Source organism: Mytilus galloprovincialis, chromosome 8, assembly GCF_965363235.1.
Source record: "Mytilus galloprovincialis chromosome 8, xbMytGall1.hap1.1, whole genome shotgun sequence".
NCBI classification, from domain to species: domain Eukaryota; kingdom Metazoa; phylum Mollusca; class Bivalvia; order Mytilida; family Mytilidae; genus Mytilus; species Mytilus galloprovincialis.
In genome coordinates this window covers 45082487-45107902 of record NC_134845.1, presented here as the reverse complement: position 1 = coordinate 45107902, position 25416 = coordinate 45082487, and the positions used below count along the sequence as shown (strand labels likewise).

The window sequence follows — 25416 nt, the reverse complement described above, 5'->3', positions numbered from 1 at the left end:
TCAAAACTTTATACGGTATATTGTTTTAATCATATATAGACCCATAATAAGGGATATCGTATGATTATTTGATCAGCGTCACCTGAAGACTAAATCATAAAAGCATTATCCGTAAGAGACCAGAATAACAATAAATCTAATGGTATGGTTTGATCGGGATATTTTGCAAAATATCGATTTGCTTCAAGAAAACGGGTACATGTACTACAAACCACAAACAGACCCCAAAGAGTTCTTTCAAAAGGTTCTTAAACATGCAGAGAAAATATATTACTTTAACTGCACGTGGCATCGGTTATAACGTCCTCCCAAGTATGAACTGACGTGGCTGCGTGTACAAAAAATTCCATGGAGCCAAAGGTGTACCATGAGTTTATGTTGATAGATGGACAAAATTACAAGTGACTATAGTACCTATCTCAAAATCAACCTAGGGGTTATAGTGTAATACACAATTGCAAATTTTACACATTTTTATGTATATGTTCTTTATTCGTACACTAGCTAAAATGCTTTGGACATTGAACCAAAGACTGCGGTTAAAGACAAGGACCATGGTTCATTTATAGAAACCCCTCTTCATACTTTATAAGTAATCAACATAATTATCAAGTATTTTTAAAGTTCCATAATAAAGATTTTCCATGTGCCGCCTAAATCCATGTTTTTTGTCTAACGTCTAAGTAGCAAAAAAGTCTTAAGGATGAGCATTAATGATTGCTTTTTCAATCTTTGAACCATATCCTTTAAACGATAGGTTTGAGCCCCAGGCACCCTGTCTCAGAGTTTTATTTTCATATGTCTTAAGTGTTACATAAAGTGTTGTATAAAGGTTTATATGAAGAAGATGTGGTTTGAGCGTACCACATGTATCGATATACTATATTTTTGTAAAATATTACAATTAGTGTGTTTTGTTTTCACAGATCAACAATTTGGAAATAGCACAGAGAGAAGCTGCCATTAAAAGTTATAGGCATATATAAAAACTAAAATGAAAGTAAACGAGACAATGGATGTCCAACAAGAGGAAAATACCAATAAAACATTGGACAATGTGGACGATAATGCTAAGACTGTAAGTGTTAACCCCAATAATGATAAGTCGGACGAAGCTACCAAACAAATGACAATTGATAGCAGTGGTAAATTAGTGACTAAAATAAATATTCCAATGCTTGAGGAAGATTTAGGAATTTATGACGATCCTGGTGAATGTGATGGACTATCTGATACAGAAATGGTCGAATTAGATCGCGTAAATGAGATGGAAAAAGTTCCAAGAAATAAAACACCTCAGGAAGAAAAGTCAGAACCTACTCCAGCTCCAATATTGCGAAAATCTTCTCAACTAGGGAATTATAATAACATACGTAATATGCCATCCGGATACAGAGCGGTAGCTAATACCCCTGCAGCCCATTCAGAATTAGATATTGACCAAAATAGTGTAACATGGTCTGCACATACTAAACAACCAATTGGAGTTTATATTTCTACAAAGCATAGAAAATCTGGAAATAAATTGAAGTTAAGTGCAACTGGAAGCAGTTTGCTTACCCGATCTGATAATGCGGGAGACACAAGGTAATTATTTTTGTCATTATCATCTTCGCCTTCATTTTCCTTTTCATTATATCATTGATAATCATAGAAATTGAGGTATTAGACGTATGGCCCAGTTGTATTATCAGCTCAGTAGTCAGTGATTTACTATTAAAGTCTTCGTTGTTAATTGAGAAATCTTAAAAGAAACTTTCATGTTTGGTGAAGACAACATACGGTAAAGTTGACAATTCCTTTAAGGTTCTGTTTGGTCATATTGCACTGCATGTATTCACGTTTTGATACATCCTTGACTTTCATGCGCTTCCACTTAAATGTTACAGAAGATTTATCAAGAAGAAGAAAAACGCTACGGACCCGCGATATCTATAAAATGTAATATTCAGTTACTTGTATTTAGTTGATAGCACTACTGGCGTAGTAGTTCCTCGTAATATCATCGGCTCAGTATTCAGTCCTTTAGTATTGAGATGCATGATTTATAACATGAAAAAATCTCCGTTGATAAAATAAGAAGTTATTAAGAAACACCCACAAGCAAAATTTGCTTAGGATGAACCTGGGAACAGTATCTGCAATATATGTCAATACATATGTTCCGTGATTAACATATCTATTATTTTTATGTTCCTTTTGATCATATAGTTCCCCAATTTATGCTGCTATTCATAAAATATATCTTTTTTTTATTATCATCTGTTGCTTAATAAATCAATTTGTTCAAATTCTAAGATCTGCTTCTTTAAAAAGTGCCCTGTCCATTTGGCATTGTTTAATCCGACTTTCACCAAATAAAACAGCCGAAGTCCTACAATGGATCTTCAATGCAGCGAAAGACTCCTGCACTCTTGGAGGAGTCCTTCAGCTGGCCCCTACACAATTATGTATACTAGTTCAGTGATAATGGACGTCATACTGAACTCCGAATTATACACAAGAAACTAAAATTAAAAATCATACAAAAAAAAAAGGCCAGAGGCTCCTGACTTGGGACAGGCGCAAAAATGCGGCGGGGTTAAACATGTTTTTTGAGATATCAACCCTCACCTATACATCTAGCCAATGTAGAAAAAGCAAACACACAACAATACGCACAGTAACACTCAGTGTAAGAGAAGTCCGAATCCGATGTCAGAATAGGTAATAAAAGAAACTAAACAAAATATAACAAAAATGACAATAAAACATAAATTAACAAAGCCTACTAGCAGTTACTGACATACCAGCTCCAGACTTCAATTAAACTGATTGAAAAATTAAGTCTTCATCATATGAATATCAAGCACAATTCCTCCCGTTAGGTGTGTAGTATTATACCATGATAAAATATATGGAAAGAACATAACCCGTGCCTGGTTTTAGAATAAATGTGTTTAATTTCGATGCAAAACCCTATAAGTGAATTAATATTAAAGCCAAAATATGCAATCTTTAATGACCTGACAACAGTATCGTAACTATATCCCTTTTTAATAAGTCTGTTTAAAGGTTTTGCAAGCTTTTTGAGGTGAATACTGACATTTTTGTGCTATGTACAGAATATTACCACCAAAGATTTGATGTGAATGTCTGTTTAGTTGCAACGCTTTTTATGTGCTGTTTTATTCTAAATTTCCAGAAAAATCCGTTCTACTTTATTTAGATGAAATGATACTGAAGTGATTTCTAGTTAGGCATGATAAGTTGTTCAAGTCACAGATAAGTGTTCGATAGAGGAAATATATTAGAAATACACTAGAGTTATCTCTCTTTATTCTTTTAACTGAACCGAATGATTACTGTTTGTTGTGATATGGGTTTGTGTAATCGTCTCGGGACATATATTTGATGCATATACAGGAACAATATTGAACAATAAAGAAGTCATGATGGTTTAGCAAAGTGCAATGACTGGAATGAATGTCGAAAAATTAAATTTTGTCGCAGAAAGCTCGACATAGGGATAGTGATCCGGCGGCGGCGGCGTTAGCTAACTTCTTAAAAGCTTAATAATCTAGGAGTTGAAGACCTGGAGGCTTCATACTTTGTATATATATGCCTCATGTTTCAAAATTTCCGTCAGTCACATGACCAATGTCCTTGACCTCATTTTCATGGTTCAGTGACTACTTGAAAAAAAGTTAAGATTTGTTGTAATGTTAAATTCTTTTATTATAAGTAATAGGATAACTATATTTGGTATATGCGTACCTTGCAAGGTCCTCATGCCCGTCAGACAGTTTTCACTTGATCTCGACTTCATATCATGGATCAGTGAACAAGGTTAAGTTTTTATGGTCAAGTCCATAGCTCAGATACTATAAGCAATATGTCTAGTATATTTGGTGTATGGGAGGACTGTAAGGTGTACATGGCCAACTTGCAGGTGTCATCTGACCATGACCTCATTTTCATGGTTCAGTGGTTATAGTTAGCTTTTTGTGTTTTGGTCTGTTTTTTCTTATACTGTATGCAATAGGTCTACTCTATTTGGTGTATGGAATGATTGTAAGGTGTATATGTCTAGCTGGCAGGTTTCATCTGACCTTGACCTCATTTTCATGGTTCAGTGGTCAAAGTTAAGTTTTTGAGTTTTGGTCTTTTTTTTCTAATGCAATATGCAATAGGTCAACTATATTTGGTGTATGGAAATATTTTATGATGTATATGTCAGTCACGTAGGGTTTATTTGACCTTGACCTTATCTTCACGGTTCATTGATCAGTGTTTAGTTTTTGTGTTTTGGTCTGTTTTTCTTAAACAATAGGTCATCTATATTTGTTGTATGGAAGAATTGTTAGCTGTACATGTCTGCCTGGCACGGTTCATCTGACCCTGACCTCATTTGCATGGTTCGTTGGTCAATATTTAGTTTTCTTGGTTAATGTTAAGTTTATGTGACAGTTGTAATAACGCTTTATATTTAGGACTATCAACGAAATATCAAGGATTAGTAAAGAAGGCGAGACATTTCAGCGTGTTCACTCTTGTTTTCTTTCTTAAAAGTGTTTTGAATTCTTGAATGTTTATATAGTAATGGAATGTCATACAACGTAAGAATAAAATCTATTTAGAAAATATTTTGACAGGATAATTATATCCTAGATTATTGTTTGGTTCTTCAACAGTCATGGTTTAGGTACACTGCTTCTTCTTTATTAAATGAAACGCAGACTGTCAGTTCCTTGTTTTTAGAGTTGTAGTTGGTATACTGATAGGGAGTACAATTATAAGAGAAATGAACAATAATGGGAAAAAAATCCACATTAATTACAAAGAAAAAGTATTTTTAAACAAAATAGCAAAAGGTATATGAAAACAAACTTGGGTTTGACATCGTGAACTTTGCATATGGAACATTCCAGGGAATCATCTTAAAAATTAAAGTAAAGAAGTTATACTGTTTAAGTCCTTGAAAAATCATCAAAATATGAAAAATCAAAATGGGATACAAAAAAAAACAAATAAAGTCTGCAAAAAGAAAAGAAAAGGAAGCTGACAGTTAAGTTATGTTTGTTAATTTTGGTAATTGAAATTAATATAACAAAAGACTTGATGTACGATAAAATTGAAACTGCTTACTAAATACAGTAGCCTTTTTGAGAAATAAATGAAGATAAAAAACATACTTTATTCAAATAATTATATATGGTGAGAGTTATAGATATATAGATCGATATTGATTGCAGGTACATGTACATTTGTACAAGGATAGACAATATTTATAAAGGTTGGTGTTAATAATTTATAGTGGGAGTTTTTTTCTCATTTGCTTTTTTCCCGACAAATGAGACTGTAAAAATTGGGGCACCCATAGTTGCTTCCCTGGGCAACTGAGGGTTGATGTAACAGGTGATTGTTAATAAAATATGTTTAATATTAAAAAAAAAAAAAAAAAAAAAAAAAAGTTATGTTTGTTTTTAGATGGACGAAAAGGAGGGAGGGTCATGTGATTTTATTACTAGACGCGTGTGTTCCTGGAAGAACGTTCAATATAGAGATGAGCTTGAAACAGAAGTGTTGAATAGTAACAACAAAATTTGCGTTTGGGGGGGGGGGGGGTATAACAAAAAGAGCCTATATATAATTGTCGAACAGATAAAGCTTATTCTAAATCATTTTTGTCTAATGTATTGGCAACGTTAGCTTTACCATGATTTGAACTAATGGTCTTGAAAATTAAAAGAAGTTTAAACGCTTATTGTATGGATGTTATTTCTGAATACGAAATTGTATTTAGTAAAAAGTAAAATGAATCTTATTTGAAAAGTTTTCATATTTTTTATTCAAATTACACTGAATGCGATCACGTTATCGTTCTTTGTAATTCAAATAACATGGCATACACGTTTTGTATCTGTGGTTATTTATCTTGATAGACCTTTCAATTTTTGTATAAATCGATGAAATACCGGTAGATCCTTGTATAAATTAAAATTCAATTCATAGCATAAATATTTTCAATAGCACCTAATTTGTACGTACATGTGAAAAACACGTCTTTTTAAGTTTTCTTTTTCATAAATCAATACGACATGTTAAAATCGATTACTTTAAAAGCTTATAGGTGTTAGGGTCATCATAGTGTTTGCTTTCCAATAGAATAAAGTGTATAGCGCTGTTTATGTGTACAGCTTCTTTATCAATACCCTATTCTGTTATCTTAAAAAGCTACAGCAAATAATACCAAATGATAAAGTCAATAAGTGTGAATTTTCATTTCATAATCCATGTTTCGAATGCCAATAAATGTATTAAGTTTTATAATTCCTAGATAGCATATAGTATATATTACTATATTTTGATATAATATTCATAAACGTTGTGAATGTTCAGGAAATATCGATATGGGCAAGAGACGGGCATTGCGTAAAGGATCTAAAATTGACATATTGGAGGCGAATGTTACGAAAAGGTACGTTTGCAATATTTTCACAAATAAGTATGATACTTTTTATCTTTTCAATTTAATGTAATAAAGATTATATATAATTGATCTGACCATTTGAAAACAAAATCTATTGGGAAAGGTTCATGAAAAGTCTGTTTAATTCTAATTTCATAAACAGGTCTTTTTGAAACTATTTGAATTGAGGCAGTAGTGGGTTACCAATGTTTCAAGTATCATAAGTCGATTAAAATATTCAAATCAACATAACAAACAAAAGCTGAAGCAATCGTATATCAGACCAGGTTCGAAGGAAGTGTTCGAAGAAAGATATGATTACATAAAATGCAGAATTCTCAACAAAAAACACCAAGTACAGTTTTTTGAAGTTGCGTGGAAAATATTGAAAATAATGTTGATGAATTTAATATAAAAAAAGATATAAAATAAAAATGTTGTGTAAACCACTTGTACACTGAAATATCAAACTATAACTGTATTAATTGTTCATATAACTATACTGGGTCAGTATAACAGAATACTAATGACCCAAATATTAGTACTTATTAAATACTAGCTTCATTTAAATGATAATTTTAAGTTTTTAAAATACGTGTGTGTATTATTATTATAAAACTGTCGAACAAACTCTGACTTTTAAAGGATATTTTGCATTTCTGATTAGTTTTGTTCTATTTGAAGCATTTTATAGTTTAGTGTACATGGCTTCCCAAACCTTTGATCCCAAACATTAGCAATACTATTCCAAAGACCACTGCTTTGTTTTTAGTGAAACCTGTACCATGTGGTTATTATATATGCGATATGAAATACATATACTTCATTCTTACTGTTAATGCAAACCTGTGTATGTGTATTTACCGTAAAGTGCAATTCGGAAAAATCGGGAGATGCTAGGAACATGTTTACGGAACGTATTTTTATTTTCAATTTTTAAACGTTCTTATTAATTTTATTTTTGTATACTACATTTATGACCTCAAGCTCAGAGAAACTTCTTGCAATATAGATTATATTGACTATTGTATATGTAATTGTAAAAAAATGCCAATAAAACCTTGGGTAAACACTTCTGTGAATAGAAACATAATATATTTATTGTTACTTCAGAAAATGAATTTAATATTGAAGCACATTGATCTATCACTATAAGTATTTCATGTACAGCTTTTAGTGCACATAAAACGTGTTTAAGGTACCAACGAGAACAAAAGTTAAACGAAACCAGTAAAATCCTTTGATAGCAGTATTATTATATTATATTATGTTTTGTTTTATTCTTGAGATAGATATTAAAAGATGTAGTATGACTTCCAATGAGATAAATAAATCTCCAACAAAATTACAGTTTGTAAAAGTAAACCATTACAACACGGAGCCATATATTTACTGCTGAAAAGATCATAGGATGTTTCTCGTACTTAAAAGAAGCTAGTAGTTGATAACCTCGATCGATGTGTATGTTATTCAATCCGGAAGTGTCGTCAGTGATTGTCGCTTTTTTCTTTTATTTTCAATGTATTCAAAAATTGAAGTACCATTGTATAAAATTGTCTAACTTTTCTAACTTGAATTAGCTTATACCAAGAGCATGCGAAGCTGCGTTTTGCTCTGATACTTAATAAATCAGTTGTAATTGTAGTTAACATTGATTTATACAACTCAGTGTAATATTTGGTGAAATCTTTGAAATGATTTGATAAAGGATTCGTGATACCTTTTATAATAAATGTACGAAAAAGGCTAAAGTATATAGTAAATTATTGAATTTATAATGGTGATTTGATGCACATGAATGAAAGTTCTTTGTGACATCTTCTAGCTGTGTAACATATATATAATGCCTAATTAGTTCCGTTTTCATAACGATATAATATGTAAGCAAACTGTGAAAGGTATATTTGTATTCACAAATTTAAATCAACGGTAAATAATTATGGACATAAGAGTAAACGAAAATCTTCCCATTCAATATATAATGTAGAATGTATTGTTCTGTGTTTTAAGAAATGTTGCTAAAACACAAAATATTCTGTCTTCTTCAAGGTATACATGTATTTATTGTATTCTTAGATTTACAAAAAATGTATCAAATCCATCAGAAAGTCATTATCAGTGAAGGCAGTTAAGGAAATATCTGTATAGTAAAGAAAGATAGGTGAAAGATATCTAAGGGAAATTCAACATCTTAGGTCGAAATAAACTGAAAACTTCATGGTTAAATAAGAAAAAGGGAAACAGACACACAACATTTCAGCATAGTCATATTTGTATTCACAGATTTAAATCAACGATAATAAACCTTTGATTTGTCAGTTTCTATCCTAACAGTCTTCGTACGAAAGTACTGTTTGAGATTTAAATGTAACAAATGTTTCTTTTTTGGATTTGAATATCATTGAGTATATAATGGAAACAGGGAATATGTACTGTTTTACCAAATATTTTCTATAACAATTCAAATATTCACCTGGACGGGTTCCACATGTAGAACAAGATATGCTTACCCTTCGGAGCACCAGATATCACCCCCTTAGTGTTTGATGGTGTTCTTGCTGCTCAGTCTTTAGTTTTCTAGGTTGTATTTTTTGTAATTTTTGCCATGCTGTTGTTATTTTAATTTCGACTTGTGAGTTCTTTCGCCTCATCTACGGGTACATTCAAATTACGACTGAAATTATTCAATTTTAGAAATACTACACGGTTTCAGTTTTCCACGGATAACCATATTCTCGTATATTTTAGGCGACTGTCTTGTCTAATGTATTCATAAACTATTTTAGTAGCCACAATATTTCCCCATATTTTGCTGTCTCAATAGTAGGTTCAGTTTGTTTGTAACGTTTTTAATGAATGTAATTAGGGGGTACTCATCGAAAGAACATTGAAAATAAATGTAAAAAGACAAAAAAAAACCCGATAAAAATTAACCATATGTGTACATTTTTACATAAAAGCGAATTTTATTTTCAATCATAACTTTCTAGATCAACTTTTTTTTGTATATACTGGGTCATATTTGAAACTTGATACTGAATCATAACGGTACGATTAACAAACCTAAAACACTTATAAAATTTGACCTATTAAAACGATTGTTTTTGTCAATTGTCAAGTTTCTAACAATCATGCACAGATTTTTTAAACCTATCATTATTCAAAATGAAAAGTTCAAAGAAGAAACAGTTCCGAAATTTTAAAGGAATTTGACAATAATTATGTAAATTGCACAAGGTAAGTATATGGTAAATGTTTTTTCTTTTAAATTTATTGATATTTTCATTGTCATTTTCCTAAATGAGTTTTTCTGTTTATAATTTTCTGACACTCTTTGTCAGACATAACAGTTACAAAGCAATTTTGTAAAATAAATTGTTCCTTTCATATTTTATCTGAGGGCCATAGGGATAGTTTTGTTATATGTAAACATTACGAAAATTATACCATTTCCTATATCTGATTGATGTGTTCTTAAAATTTCTGTTATGTAGTATATGACTAATTTAAATGTATCGATATGATGGTAATTACCGTAACAATGCAACTTATATCCAGCATAATTACTTAGCTCTTCAAATTTGATTTGCAACCAGGATACCCTCACATTCCAATTGTTCCAAAAGCATTTATGTTTGCTTCTGAACAAGTTTTTAATACAAGTGAAATCCTGTGGAAGAGTAATATGTATATTTGCTTTGTAAATTGTAATTAAACCACGTGATCTCTTAAACACAGATTTTAGTGGAAAGAAGTGCTTTAGTTAATGTTGCAAATAAATCTTCTATAGTATTAGGAAAAATCGGATAAAAAAATGGCTGCTAGTTCAATGAGTGTACGATTTAGAATTCAAAGTTCGAAATCTCGTCCGTCCAGTTATAAAGTTCCAGGAAATTCTAGACCCTCAAGCTATAGAAGTACAACATCTTTAGGATCAAGGCCTTCTAGCTACAAACGTTGCAACGAAGATAATGATACGGAGACAGAATCACAACAGAGATCGTTCCTCCGACCTTCAAGTTTTAAAATTATTGAAAGTTTATCTAAAATTCCTTTAGAGGAAAGGACGGTAACTCCATCAACAGATGTTTTCATAGGATCTCGGCCTTCAACTGAATATACACATTCTAGGTAATAAGCTTGTTTTACGGTTATATTTGCCAATTCACAGGTATATACTTTAATATATTTTCAACATTTTTTAAGTCACTGATATTGAATAAGTTTTTATCCGTGCTTTCAATAGATAAACATTCTCCTCTGAGCAGAATTTGTTCACATTAAAGTATACAGCTTCGTTAAGTTAATAACTTATAGTAGGTTAGTAGTCTCCCATTTTTAAAGCTTTTTTGTACCGTAAATGAATAGATCACTAACGTCAGTTTACATGGTGAATTGCTTTCATATTTTACCTAGTTTAGGTGCCTTTGTAGTCGTTGTATACTTATGGTGGACAGAAAGGAAAACGTTTTTAATGCAAACAGAATTTATATCGGCGGGATGTCTTAAAAGTGTTATCCGCTGGACTGTCTAAGTCTTCTCATAAGTTTTATTCATGATTCCATGATAATTATGTAAAAAGTACAGCTTTTTAAAAATATAAAGGATGACTGATAGTGGTCGAAATGAGAAAGCAGGTGTTAAGTACTTTTATTCATTGGTTGAAAGAGTGAATTCTTACCGGCCACTGTACTTCAAAACAATATTGTATCAATTAACATAATGCTCATTGCCGATCTTGTAAAGCACTTAAAATACGGATATTTTAATTGAGAATCTGCCCTTGAAGACCTTGTCTTGCTGATTAATTCCTGCTGTTTGTATTATTTGTTTCTATAATATAGACTTTTCGAGATGATAATATAACTAAAGATAACGATAAATGGGTTATAAACACTTTAGTTGTTTTAGCGCAAATCTCGTTCAAGGAGTAAACTAACAGTCAGTAATGTTGACTGATTTCACGATCTCGTTCTGCTCTTCATCATTGATTGTCAAAGTTTCTTTCTATCTATTATAATTTCTAAGAGAACGATCAAAGTACAAAAATGGGCAATAACTCTCATAAGAAAGCAATTTAGAATACTCTCAAATTGTCAATTGGTAATACAACATGTCATTTAAGACCAATAACGAATCACTATTTTGCAGGCTATCCAAATGAATCATCATGGTCAACTTACTAGGAATGGTTTTGTTTCGATTTAATTGTTTTAAAACTTCTTCAAATATGTCTCCAACTATTTTACATATAGACGTGTTTGGTCAGAACTTTTCGAACAACTGGTAGATTTTAAATAAATTCAATATGAAAACGACTTTTAACTCATTTGGTTTGATAAATATTTTAAATCACGAAACTATAGACATTAAAATGTTATAAAACAGTGTGATAGGGAATTGACACTTGAAAAGAGATTTAGTTAAAAACTCAGTTGAATTTGAAAAAAGGCACGAACAAACGCGAAGAATAAACCTCTTAATTTTTTATCTAATTGCATTTCACATTCTTTTAACACGCGAATTCTGTCCAAATACCTGCTATAATTATTTAAACTGTTGTCGTTTTACACATGTTCATTTGTACTCCTTTTCTAACTACATGGCCAAGTTTACTGAGGTCATGTCATGCATTTCATAAATATTTAAATGAAATATAAAAAAAGAATGAGTATTGATTTAAATCGATGCATTTGTCCATTTATAACGTCAACATTTTGAAAGCAATCTTTTAAAATGAAAAATAACAATAGAAATCCGTTAATCGGTAAATCTACCGTGTTAGGATTATCAATATTGTCCCGTATAATTTCTCGACACAATTACTATTTAATCAGCTTTTTGAAAAGCTCTAATTGCTACTCAATGAAAGTTATCAGCTGTAATCGTTTCTGTATTAGAGATTGCTCAAAGATAATAGCATTGCTATTGAATGTTAAAAAACAGATAAAATCTTTGATCAACCCTTTTAGTTTTTAAATGGACATATCCCTATTGCATCAAATCTGTCATTATTTTTTCATGTCAAGTGTCCTTTTAAGCTGAATTAGATGTTTTGAAAATCAGCCAAGCAAAGAAATATATTTAGATTAAAAAGTTTTGTGTTGTAATTTATTTTTAATTTAGATTGAAAGTATTTAATATACAGGTCGTAAATGGTATATTTTCATTTCTCGCCTTTTGTAGTTCTGTGTAGCATGTGAAATGAACAATTTAAAAGCTGATTTGAATTCAAGAGAATCATTTAGTTCAAATATTGACTTTTATATATTTTGGATGGATCAAGTGTATTTCATGTTTGATTTATAACAAGATCCTTACCAACTGTTGACTATTTCTATGTGACAATTTATTTGCTACTTATATGAAAAAGTTTGGACTTGTCGCGAAAAAGTGAGATATTACATATGTCATTTGGGATATAAAAGTCTGGTTGTAAATGTGTTACAAAATAACATTTAATACATTTAAACGTAATGTTACGGTTATCACCGCTGTGATTTTTCCTTAGGTTAAACTCTTTCTTGACCGTTTAAAAAGAGTATTTATCCATCTGTATACAAACTCAGATTTCATTTGACGGATTTTTGGCAACTTCTTAGGTCATCTCCACAGGGAAAACCTATAGGAGATTTATACATTCATTGGATCTATGTAATAAACAAACGTATTTTTAAGATATGTAAGATAATCTTATTTTATCCTCTTTCGTCATGTGTGGCTGACACTTTAGAATCATATTTACAAACGGACATTTTAAAAACAAGGGATAAAATCTTAGTGCACGAGGGCAGATAGTGTTTCGTTGGATTATTGTTTGTTTTTCGTTTATACCATAAACCATGAGTAAACAAGATAGCTGCGTTTTCTGTCGCGTTCCGGAAGTTGAAATTGAAACTGATGACGGGATCGATGACGATTTAGCTTCGATTACATTGTCACAAGTTCAGAAAGCCAACGAAGAGTGGCAAATTAACGATGTTCCCTGGTATGTTGCTAGCCAAGATGAACAAATTCGGTAAGCCAATGTTTCTTCAAAACCTTCATATAAGTATTTTGGTTAATATACATAGACCCTTAATTCCTATTCTTTATTGATAGAAAGAACAAACGCGAGTAATTATTAATTATTATTAATAATTATTAATTAATGATTTTTACCAAGGTCCTTTTATCGCAATATTGGTGTGTAGCGTCGATTTTAAAGTGTTTTTTTCTTCTTTTTATAACATATCTTAAGAAAGAGGTCACCAATCTTCAAACTACTTCTATATTTGTCATTCGGTTAAAATTAACTTGTCTGACAGTCTGATAATGCATAAATTGAAAATCCAGTTCGAATCATAAAGTAAGCCATAATGTGAACTTTCTACTTTTTACTTAGCTAAATGCTGTTTAATTTATTCGAATCGTATACACATGAATTATTTATAGCCGTAAGTAATTAAATCTTGTATTTTCTCTTTTTGGACGTGGTAAAAAAACCAACCCCATATTACCATGATTACAGCAAGAGCTATATGACATCCGCTATTTAATATACCATACCAATCTCACTCATTTCATAATGATTGTTGCGTATCCACAGTACCACAGTTGTTCTTCATACAAACACTGGTAACTATCTGTTTTGTAACCAAAGATTTTAAAAGATATATAGCCATGTATACTGTTGAAACAATTCATTATTGATATGGCTTCTATTTTCAATCTAACAATATTGAACCGTCAGTAAACATTTCCCTGTAAAACGGTTTATGTTTTCTATTAGTTTTAGATAACAAAATATGGTTTCTATTTTCAATCTAAAAATATTGAAGCTTTAGTAAAACTTTCACTGTTAAACAGTTTATCTTTTCTATAAGTTTCAAATAATAAAGTACATAGTTTTGTTGATTTTCTGTTTCACATTTCACATTCGGCTCAACTGAACTTTCCTTACCCTAATTCCTCACTACTATTCCACAACCTTTTTATCTTTTGCCGCTGTTCTGGTTACGTTCCAACTTGTCCATCCTTGTTTGGGCCTTTCTTTCTCTGTTGTTCTTCTCCATGTAGTGTTTGGTCCTCCTCTAGTTCTTTTCCTTTCCGGAGCTGAACTGAACTTTTGTCAATACCAAATGGTGAAACGGTCAAACATAAATACCGACACTATTTTCGTTCAAACTCAGACTGATTCTTTACAAACGGAATCAAAATTTCACATTTGCTTTAATGAGATGTTTTTAAGCCACGTTCTCTGAATGTTGCCGAGTTTTTTTTTTTGCTGAAAAAAGCAACTAAATGTGAATATTTGATTAAAGAAGAAACATTGACATAATTGTTATGCTTTTGTTTGTCTGTTTCGTTATATATATTTTTGATCAACTCGTTCAGCGGCTGTATAAATAGTGTGCCAGCTTGTATGCATGTTGCAATTCGTGCAGTGGCTATATATATAGCGTTTCGCCTTGCATATTTAAGAAAACTATTGCAGACATAAACATCATGATAATTCGTTTTCTGCACAGGCGCTTGATCCCTCCTTTTTAGATATTTGGTTTTATGTTTAAATTTGTTATAGTGGTATTGCTAGAGTGTAAATATGTATACGTGTTTCTCGTTTCTCGTTTTGTTTATATAGATTAGACCGTTGGTTTTCCCGTTTGAATGGTTTTATACTAGTAATATTGGGGCCCTTTATAGCTTGTTGTTCGGTGTGAGCCAAGGCTCCGTGTTGAAGGCCGTACTTTAACCTATAATGGTTTACTTTTTTAAATTGTTATTTGGATGGAGAGTTGTCTCATTGGCACTCACACCACATCTGCCTTTATCTATAAACTACTGTTTTGTAATGTCGTATTTATAACAGCAAAAACCTATTAAACAATCGAAAATAAGTTAAATTATAACAGACTATTTACTAAAGAATAAATAAAAAACAATACACTATATTTAGAAAAAAGGGGGGTCAATTGCCCTAGTGCCTGTTTTGATATGTGAAGGTAACGAAAATGGGAAACTTTACCAAATGATATTTCCATAAATAGTTTCGACGAATAAATCGTGTATATAAACTGGTCTTGGTACTACTTTACCCCAATCCTTTTAAATGGAAACAATGGCTACTAGAAAACATTGAAAATCGATATATTTGTGTGAAAATCCACAGAGAAGATCAATCGATTTGTTTTTGATCAAATATTCGGCCTTTTCTACCACTGAATTGTTTAAAAACATAGATGTACGCCTCTTGGAAAAAACTTAAATAGATGGTGTGTGCAGTTGTTTATTTCCATCAACGAAAAAAAGACATAAATCTTTGCTTATCTAGACTGATAGTCAACTCTGATTGGCAAATTTATACACCAAGTACAATTTGTTTAATTTTGTTATACACGGATCTTATTCTTATCAAGATATTTTGACAGTCAAGATTATGTTCTGCATAGTCTCTAGTTTTGATAACAAAAGATATAGGTACATTTAAAGGGACGTGCATATTGCTAAAAGTTCAACCGTTGATTAAAGATAAAAATAAAAAGTAGGGCCAATTTGCGTGTTTGTGCTTAATTTAAATTGGTCAAACTCTACATGATACTGAAACCTACTCAAATATGAATATTGAAATACATGAAAGATGGTCCAAGTTGTTATGTTTAGTTCCTGTTGCACGGTTTTCATCCTCTTAAATGTTTTATACTTATGTACCAGAAGCCAATTAGAAATTCTCATTTCATTCCGCTGCTTTCCCATCCTTAGATGAAAGAATGCTATCGGCCGTGTTAAGACAAGTATCTCCGAAACATACCCCATGAGTCCAGCAATCAGTATAGTACTTTTCACAGCTAAATTCATTTATCGCAAAATGAAACATTAAAAATATTTGATATCTAAAAAAAACTAATATTAATGCATAACCTTACTTCCGAAAGACGTATTGGTTGGTCAGAAAATACATTGTGTGTGTTAAAATTACTGAATATGTTAAAATCTACCAAAGGATTGTTTGTCCTTGTTTTCTAAAAAAAAGAAGAGAAAGAACCGGAATTAAGACAAAGCCTACGTTTGGTCGCATTCTTGATCAGAGGAACTTGTCTCATAATCACCATAGAAGCGGCCATTCGCATCTTTACATCATCTGTCGAGGTTCGCCGAATGTAGACGAGGCCTTCTCGTCATGCTCTGTCAAAACATTTTGATAGGTTAAGAAAGAAGAGAAACGTTTACTTTGATTAAGCAGAAACATGTATATACTTTCCTAAGGTTTAAGCTTTTTGAATAGAACAAATACTTCCAGTGTAAAAATGTGTGTAAAATTATAAATTAAACACTTATGATTGGGTAAGAAATGTACCATAATGTTGTGAGAAACTAAAAGAACACACATAAGCAGCTTAATTCTATGAATTTTGGTATATATTTCAATACTTTTATCTAATAGCTTTGGTGCGAAATTAATTTAGGGTATATTAGCTTTTCCTTTTTTAACGTTCATATAAAAGATAAAGATATCCGCAAATTTCACTTCACATAATTATCCATCTTACATGATAAAACGTTTAGATCGCTAAAATATTTGAAAAGTATCCCAGTCTGTTTTGATATTCCTTTGTTTCTCTAGACAGATTTTATTACAATCAAGATATTAAAAACAATAAATGTTATGATTAGATCTTTATCCATTGTTTAATAAGACATATTATAATGAATAGTACAATATCTTTAATAATATTAATCCTTGTTAATTAATTTAGTAGTCATTTTATTCTTGTGCCATCATATCAACTTGAGTCGCGGTGTAATTTGACTATGCCAAAGACATTCATCCCACGGATCTTCGTGATCAGGATTCGATGGACACAAAGTTTCTCAAAATATGATTAATATAAAAATACCAAGTATGGAATATTCAGATGATTATATTGATGAAATTTTACACAAACGGTAAGTTACATGATGATTTTTTGGAGGTCTGAACTAATACACATTTTTGTTTAGGAGCCAACTGAAGCACGCCTCCGGGTGCGGGATTTTCTCACTGTGTTAAAGACCCATTGGTGGCTTTCTGCTGTTTGGTCGGGTTGTTGTCTCTTTGACACAATTTCCATTCTCAATTTTATTTTGATTGGCAAAAATTTCCAACGGACGAGTTGACAAAAAGTGTTTTCCCCGAGGGTATCACAAGTCATGTTCTATAAATGAAATAAAAAAGTCCATGCAATTGTACCTTTTAACTTTCAAAGTTCTTACAGAAATGATAACCCTTATTTTTCAATGATAATTACTTCTTATATATACACTGGATATCAAATACTGTTGATTCTTTTTAAATTTTTAAATTAAATAATTGTATATCATTTAATACAAAAAAAATCATGCTTATTCAATTGATTGATAATGGTTTTATAGATTAAAAAATCTTCCACATGTGTAAAAGATTAGCTATATATATTAAATCATAATACTCTTGAGCTCCTCATTATAAGACTGTCTTACCTCCCCGAAGTTTACATTCCTTGGATAGAAGACGAACATCTCTTTAAGTCTGTCATCTTTAACCCCAAATGTTTAGCAATTTATATTTTTACTTTACTCTCTTGTGCTTTGGTAAAAACAAAATGGCCACACACATCTTTTTTTGTCTAAATGGAACATAACTTATGAACAGTGCCTTCCTATCTATACTGATCCAAGGTGTTTGGATGTGTTTTGAATTTATCATTAACTTTGCTGTTCTGTTCGATACCATGATAACGCAGCTGACCAGAGCTAAACATATTTTTCGATTCCCCTTTTGATTTGTTGAGCTGAACAGAACTGAACAAATATATAACAATATTTTCAACTTCGTACTTTATTTGGCCTTTTTAACATCTTTTTTATTCGAGCGTCACTGATGAGTCTAAACGCGCGTCTTGCGTAAATATAAAATTTCAATCCTGGTCTCTATGATGAGTTTATTCACTAACGACTTATAATCTATACAACTGACTCTTCGTAGAAAATCTTGAACTGCTCCATTTTCGAAGAAGCATTGTCTTTGATTTTGTCTTCGCACTTCTTCTACTCATAGCGTGACTCATACACTTCATACGTGTATATAGATATAAGATGATGGGGTATGAGTGCCAATGAGACAACTCTCCATCCAAGTCACAATATATAAAAGTAAACCCTTATAGGTCAAAGAACGGTCTTCAAAACGGAACCTTGGCTCACACCGAATAGCAAGCTATAAAGGGCCCCAACAATTACTAATGTAAAACCAGACATACCTGTATGTATATGTATGTATTTTTCTTTTTTTCTCTTTTCGTTTAGGGGGATATAACTTTTGGTGTTTGACACACGTGAACGTATTTAATCGTTATAAAACGCTCTTAATATACATTTCATAAATTCATACAGTATATAACTTCAATTCATTATAAACGTTGCATGTAGTTATTTCGTGGCGCTGCAGGACAGCGCGGCCGTATGCACTGGTAACTTAAAAGGATAATTTTTGATATCTACAAATATGCCCATAACAAAAATCTAATGGTTAAAACACTGAATTAAAACCGTGAATAAACATAAATCATGTACACGGATGCACTTTAAAGACCTATACATATTGAGAATGTTCAAACAAAATTTCACTCTATTAAAATGTCTTTCTATGTTTTTAATCGAAAATTAATGAAGCCTTTAAAATACCTGTGCGAAATCGGATAATATACTTAATTCTATATGTGGTATATGTATACAAATTATACTACTCAAAAGCTCCATTTATTTTGTATTAATGCTATTTATTTAAATATCGGGTAAACTAACACGGTTACACGAGTACTTATGATCACTTATCAAACATACAAAGTACAATAGATGTTGTCCCTTTACGCCGTTTAACATCTCGTCCTTACTTAAGATAAAACTTATATATATATATATATATGGATCCCAAATAGAGTGCTCTCATACGTGCCTGGTAAAGGTTATTCTACACTTACACCAGTACTAACCGTGTACACTGTCATTAGTATAGGTACGTTTATATTACTAAACGTATACCAATATTTAGAAGTCCAAAGTTACAATATACTCTTGAGATAGATATAAGAAGATGTGGTGTTAGTGCCAATGAGACAACTCTCCATCCAAATAACAATTTATAAAAGTAAACCATTATAGGTCAATGTACGGCCTTCAACACGGAGCCTTGGCTCACATCGAACAATATTGATTATTGAGAGTATTGATTGTTTGATTGATCAATATCTTACAATATGTAAATTGATAACTGATACAATCTACAATGTATTTAATTAGATAAAGGCAGATGTGGTCTGAGTGCCAATGAGACAACTCTCCATCCAAATAACAATTTAAAAAAGTAAACCATTATAGGTTAAAGTACGGCCTTCAACACGGAGCCTTGGCTCACACCGAACAACAAGCTATATAAAGCTATAATTGCACATTTTGATAATTGAGACACAATATTAAAAATGGTTTTGTTCTATAAACAAATAGATATGTATGTCTTAAAAAATGAATTCGAATTCCTTATCAAAATGGAGACAGGTATTATCAAAAATAATCGACTGTATATCAGACCACAGAGACATTTGTTAACAAAGACAACGAACCCGACTTGTCAGAATGCACAACTCAGTCAAAACTCTTACTTATGTATATTTTTAAGTTTAAATCTTAGTTACCGCGTATACTAAGTTTCAAGTTGATGTCGGTAAAAACAAATTTTTGAGTATGGTTTATTATTGGTTTGTTAATTGTTTAAAGTCTAGTGGCAAATAATTCTAGCATATTTAGGACGAGGATAATTTAAAATTAATACAAAAGGTTTGGGCAACGGGAGAAAGGAAGGGATCGATGCTGGACAAAGAACTTATGTCTACATTAGTTTAGACAATTGTGTTTTGTTTCATTTTAGATCTTGTTTTTTTTTATTTTATTTCCTAATTAAGACGTAGATGACGTACTGCTTCGTTCATGGTGGATTTTGTATTTTACCCTATTGTTTTACTTTTGTTAACTTGTGTGTCGACATACTATATTGTGGTTCTATAAGATATTTACACAGGAAGGAAGGGAAATTTCGACTACCACATGGAAAGAGTGCTAGACGCTGGGCAAAGGACATAGGTCGATGTTTTGTTTCGTTGTAAAGCTTGTATTTTATTTATTGCCGAATTGAATCACATAATGTTTTAATCATGGTGGATTTTTTTTCATTACCCTGTTGTTTACTTTTGTAAACTTGTATGTTCAATATACTATATTGTGGTTCTATACAAAATATATGGACAAAAACAAATAAATAAAAGAACGAGCAATTTGCGAGAGTTATATTTTTCATTGAAAAAACAATAGAATGATATTTGTTTCTTTCCAAATGATTGTTATAAAACACCCGGACATACTTACGTTGTTTGAAAATAATACAACTTAAAACTACCAATCTTAAATAAATAAAATAAATTTGTTCAAACAAATACTACAAAAGAAATACCCACTCTCTACTGTTGTATTGGAGATTTATTTAAATCGTAGAATCAGATTTAAACAATATACCCCTTCAAGGTAGTATTCTTTGCTTTTTATGAACCAACCTATCTAATACCTGTACGATTAATTATTTTACTTAGCCCGTTATTTTTGGACAAGAACTAAAGTCCTTTTTATGAGTTATTGTGAAATATATTTATTCCATTTTCAGCTTTAATCTATTATTAAGCTCTCAATAGGGGTAGCTGAGGGATATTGATCACAGTGACATTATATAAAGTATTTAATATTGTCATTTTATATGCGTTTGCAATAAAATTAATACAGGTTTTGAATGTAACGGTTGAACGGCTAAATATATATATTTTATTGGAAAATTTAAAAGCATGTTTATTATTAATTTTAACAGTCTACATTCATAAATCCCCTGCGAACTTTAAAATGTAGTTCTACAAGACGAAAGATTCGGATTGTCACATATTTTATTTTGTGTAATGATGTTCCGAACAATGTAGATATCTTTTGGTAATACTGTTGACACAGCACCCTTCAGAGTTACGGGCGAACGGCATGATTCAATATTATTGAAACAAGAGTTTTCAAATATTTGAAAGAGAAGTACTCGTTGAAAGTGCAAATATATTGGGGGATTATGATTAAACTTTTATTAATGTGATTAGTTTGAAGTTGTACGTCTGTTAGGTAAAATGCCACGCAAGAAAAACATTAAGCAATATTTGACGAATACTATGTTAGATAGGGATGTTGGTGTACCAGTATTTACACCGTATTCTTCGGAAACACATCTTCCGGGCCTCTTTACCGGGTAAGTTCTTTTATTATAATCGGTACATGTATACGATCAAATTAAATAGGATATTCGGGTTGCAGTGACCAAAATGTCATGCAAGTCATTACCCGGGTTTTTTTTTCTACCATGTGACAGAATCAGTGATACATTATGGATCATTTTGATAAATATATGAATATTCCTATATATATTTTGAACCATCTCTGTACCTATATGTCTTTCATGGTTACATGTATGAGAATAAAGATACGGATAACATTTACCCGTACCGTTGTAGAAATATGTCCATGTCTACGATTATAACCAGTTGAACCTTTGTTTTTATTCTGTTCTACAAAACAAATTGCTACCAATGACACCTATGTGTGTTAACTATGGGTAACATTCATTAAAATATGTATTTTTGTCGATTTAAAAAACACTGAGTGTTATTTCTTACTTGTTGCTTTACTTAAAAGAGCTTGAGGATATTATAGAATCGTATCTAATTTTTAAGAGGTATTCATTCATTTTGAGAATATAATCTTTAAAAAGATGTTACAATTGATTAACGGTTTAAAATAATTTGACACCAACTATCAATTTGACACCAATAATATGCCATTGTCCATGTCACGATTGAGAGGTTAAAACTTACTGCATGGTATCAATAGATATATTTCGGATCAAATGTTACAAGGTACCATTTACAAGTTCGTCTAAATAGACCATGTGTTTCCTGTGCATGTTTGTCTTTTTATATTCGACTGTTGGTTTTCAGTGTTGGTTTGTGTCACTTGTTGTACTGTCCAAAATGTTTGACATTTCCTGATATCTTTTTTAAGTTTTCTTTACGCTTTCAAATGGAGCAGACTTGTCAAACGTCCTTTATCCAATTTGTTTATTTTTAACATATGCAAGGAACCCGGCCGAAGGAGGGGACTGGACTAGTTTTTGAGATTTGTTTCTATCTACTGTACGCGCATTCTTAAAATATAATTTTATGGGTAATAAGCGTCAAACTAAAATAATAAAAAAATGTCGTCCTGGCAATATTTATTCCAAGTATATAATATCATACGATAAATGAAAACCAACAAGCACGTACATCCTCCTTTTAGAACATAGGCATCTCTGGCCTTTGTTAGTCTTGTATGATTTTAATTTTATCTCATTTATATGTTTTGGAGTTAAGTATGACGGCCATTATCACTGAACTAGTATATTTATTGTTAGGGGCCAGCTGAAGCACGGTGCGGTATTTTGTCGCTGTGTTGACGATCAAGTGATGGACTAAGACTGCTTTCTGTTCTAAGGACGATTTGTTGTTTCTTTGACGCATTCCAAATTTCTATTATCAATTTTATCTCAAACAATTTGAAAACAAAACAAGGAAGCAGTATGTTATATTGTATACATTATTACTATATGTTATATGAATATACATTGGTTCTGTTGCGAACCAACAAATGTTTAAGCGCAATATTAAGAGATCTTTTGTCTTTTATTACCATCGCGTAGATGAGATGAATAATTTTAAGTTGAAAAATCAATCAATTCACTCTTGAAACTAGGCAAAATTGAAAGTTTAACAATCCTTTTTTGTTCAGTATATTGATTCATTTATCATCATGTGCTTTTCTTCAGAAACCGACCATTTTTTTTGCATTGTTTAGAAAGTTGTGATCGATTTCATGTTAATGAAATGAAGTTGCAGCATCTGAATTAGTAATTTATTGTAATTTCTTTAACTTTCCACAGAACTTTCCATAGAAATCATTTCTATAGGATATGATAAAAAAAACTTGTCGTTAGTCAGGGATTTTCTATATTATTATAGAAAGTCCCTGCGTAAGTTTATTAAAATTAAATTGAACGTATCACTCCACCGCCAAAAACCCACCCCAACTGAACCCTGGTCTTTTAACCAGACACGTAAATACTGACCATATAACTATACCTGACTTATGTTTTGTCACTTATAGTAGCAAATTTTACATAAATACCAACAAATAACTGCTAACAGGACAACCAGACAATCAATTAAAACAAAAACATACAAATCTTGAGAAAACGCGGTTTAATAATTCTTGTAGAATCTGAGTCAACAAATCTGACAGATTTCACCTATCCATCATAGACCTGATAAGCTTTTGTAAATACTAATCCATGTAAAAAGATCTATATTTAATGATTGAAATAATTTTGGAACTACAGTTCTCCTCAACATTGTCAAAACTAGTGAGATTAACTATAGAACGGCCTGGACATTCTGATTAAAACTTTTCATAGTTGTTTACTTATGTATAATGTTTGCAAAGTAATAATTTGATAAATTGTCAAATGAGTCGATTAGTTTTGACATTTATTCTGTAAGACTACATTTAGAGGGACTGATTTATAACTCTGTAGAGAACTAGTGGATAATTTATTACAATAATACATGGAATTATAGTTTGATTCATCAACATGCAAATTCATTCGGAATTTTCGGTTATTTCGGCAAACACTGATAAAAGGTATGTCAAAACATCTGGGATTGTCTTTGAAAAGATTTTTTTAGAAACCTGATGCAACTCAAATCACTTCCGACAGACCTTCATCGTTGAAGTCTATAAATCAGTTTAAAAATTAATCGTTTACTTTTTTATTTTTTTTTATTATTATATAGTGGGCGCACATTTTCATGTTGGTTTATCGAAAGACCTTTGTTGTTATGGAAACCAAATCTACAGAATTTTCATCATTGAAGCTGCAAATATATATGCAGCTCTAATGAAGCTATTATTTGTAATGGAAAAAGTAAATGTGCTAGATATACTAAATTTTTTTTATGTTGCAGGCCGTACGGTGGCCAGCAAGTGGTCAATTCTTTGTCCATTTGTCTTTAGATTGTCTTATTTGGCAATCTTATCCCATTTTATGCTGTATCTTACTTGAATACTCCTAAATATTATATAAACCACACCTGTCAAATAAAACAATTCTTTGTATGGTGCACGTGTTTGGAACTGGAATGTCCATATGTTGGTTATGTGGTTGAACTTGGAATAGAATATGTTTCTTAAAAGTCCGTAAACAGAGAAACTTCGGAATACTGCAAGTAATAAAAAATCATCTTCTTATGTATGTGGTTGTATTATCAATTTCTGAAAATTTAAGTATACATGCAGATATGATTCTAGTTGATACGATCATATGGCGTACACGTGATTAAGGTTGGATTTAATTTCCATATTGGATTTAAGTTACCATTAAAGTATTTTTAAACTATTGTACTGAATAACCATAATTGTGGGAATGCTACGTATACATTGAATGAACACGGCTAACATACTAATCTTCTTTTGTTTCTTTTTAATCTTGTTTATCAAAAACAATATGTATAAGTACAATTGTTTCATATTTGAGATTTCGTAACCTGACACTATAGACCTTGAAATGTTCTAAAGAAAATAATAAAAAAAAATTATAGAAAAAGCAGATGTGCATATATATTTTTGAAACACTGGTTTTAAGTACTTTTCAAAGAACATTTAAAGAAAAGACCCAAAATTGAAGTCACTAAAACATATTACCTGAGTGCAATGTTCCCTGAGAATGTGCCAGGTCGATTTCAACCCAAATTAATATATAATAAATCATTTAATTATTGACTTTTTATTTTTTTGTATTTTCA

At 31.2% G+C, this 25416-nt stretch overlaps 1 protein-coding gene across 1 annotated transcript in view; it reads left to right on the top strand.

The window, feature by feature from the left end:
- Positions 1 to 926: 926 nt before the first annotated feature.
- LOC143042031 (uncharacterized) overlaps positions 927 to 25416 on the top strand; it is a 28584-nt gene continuing 4094 nt past the window's right edge. The window contains exon 1 of the mRNA XM_076214253.1: positions 927 to 1587. Within this exon, the coding sequence (XP_076070368.1) occupies positions 995 to 1587 (593 nt within the window). The 5' untranslated portion in view covers positions 927 to 994. The remainder of the gene's footprint in view (positions 1588 to 25416) is intronic.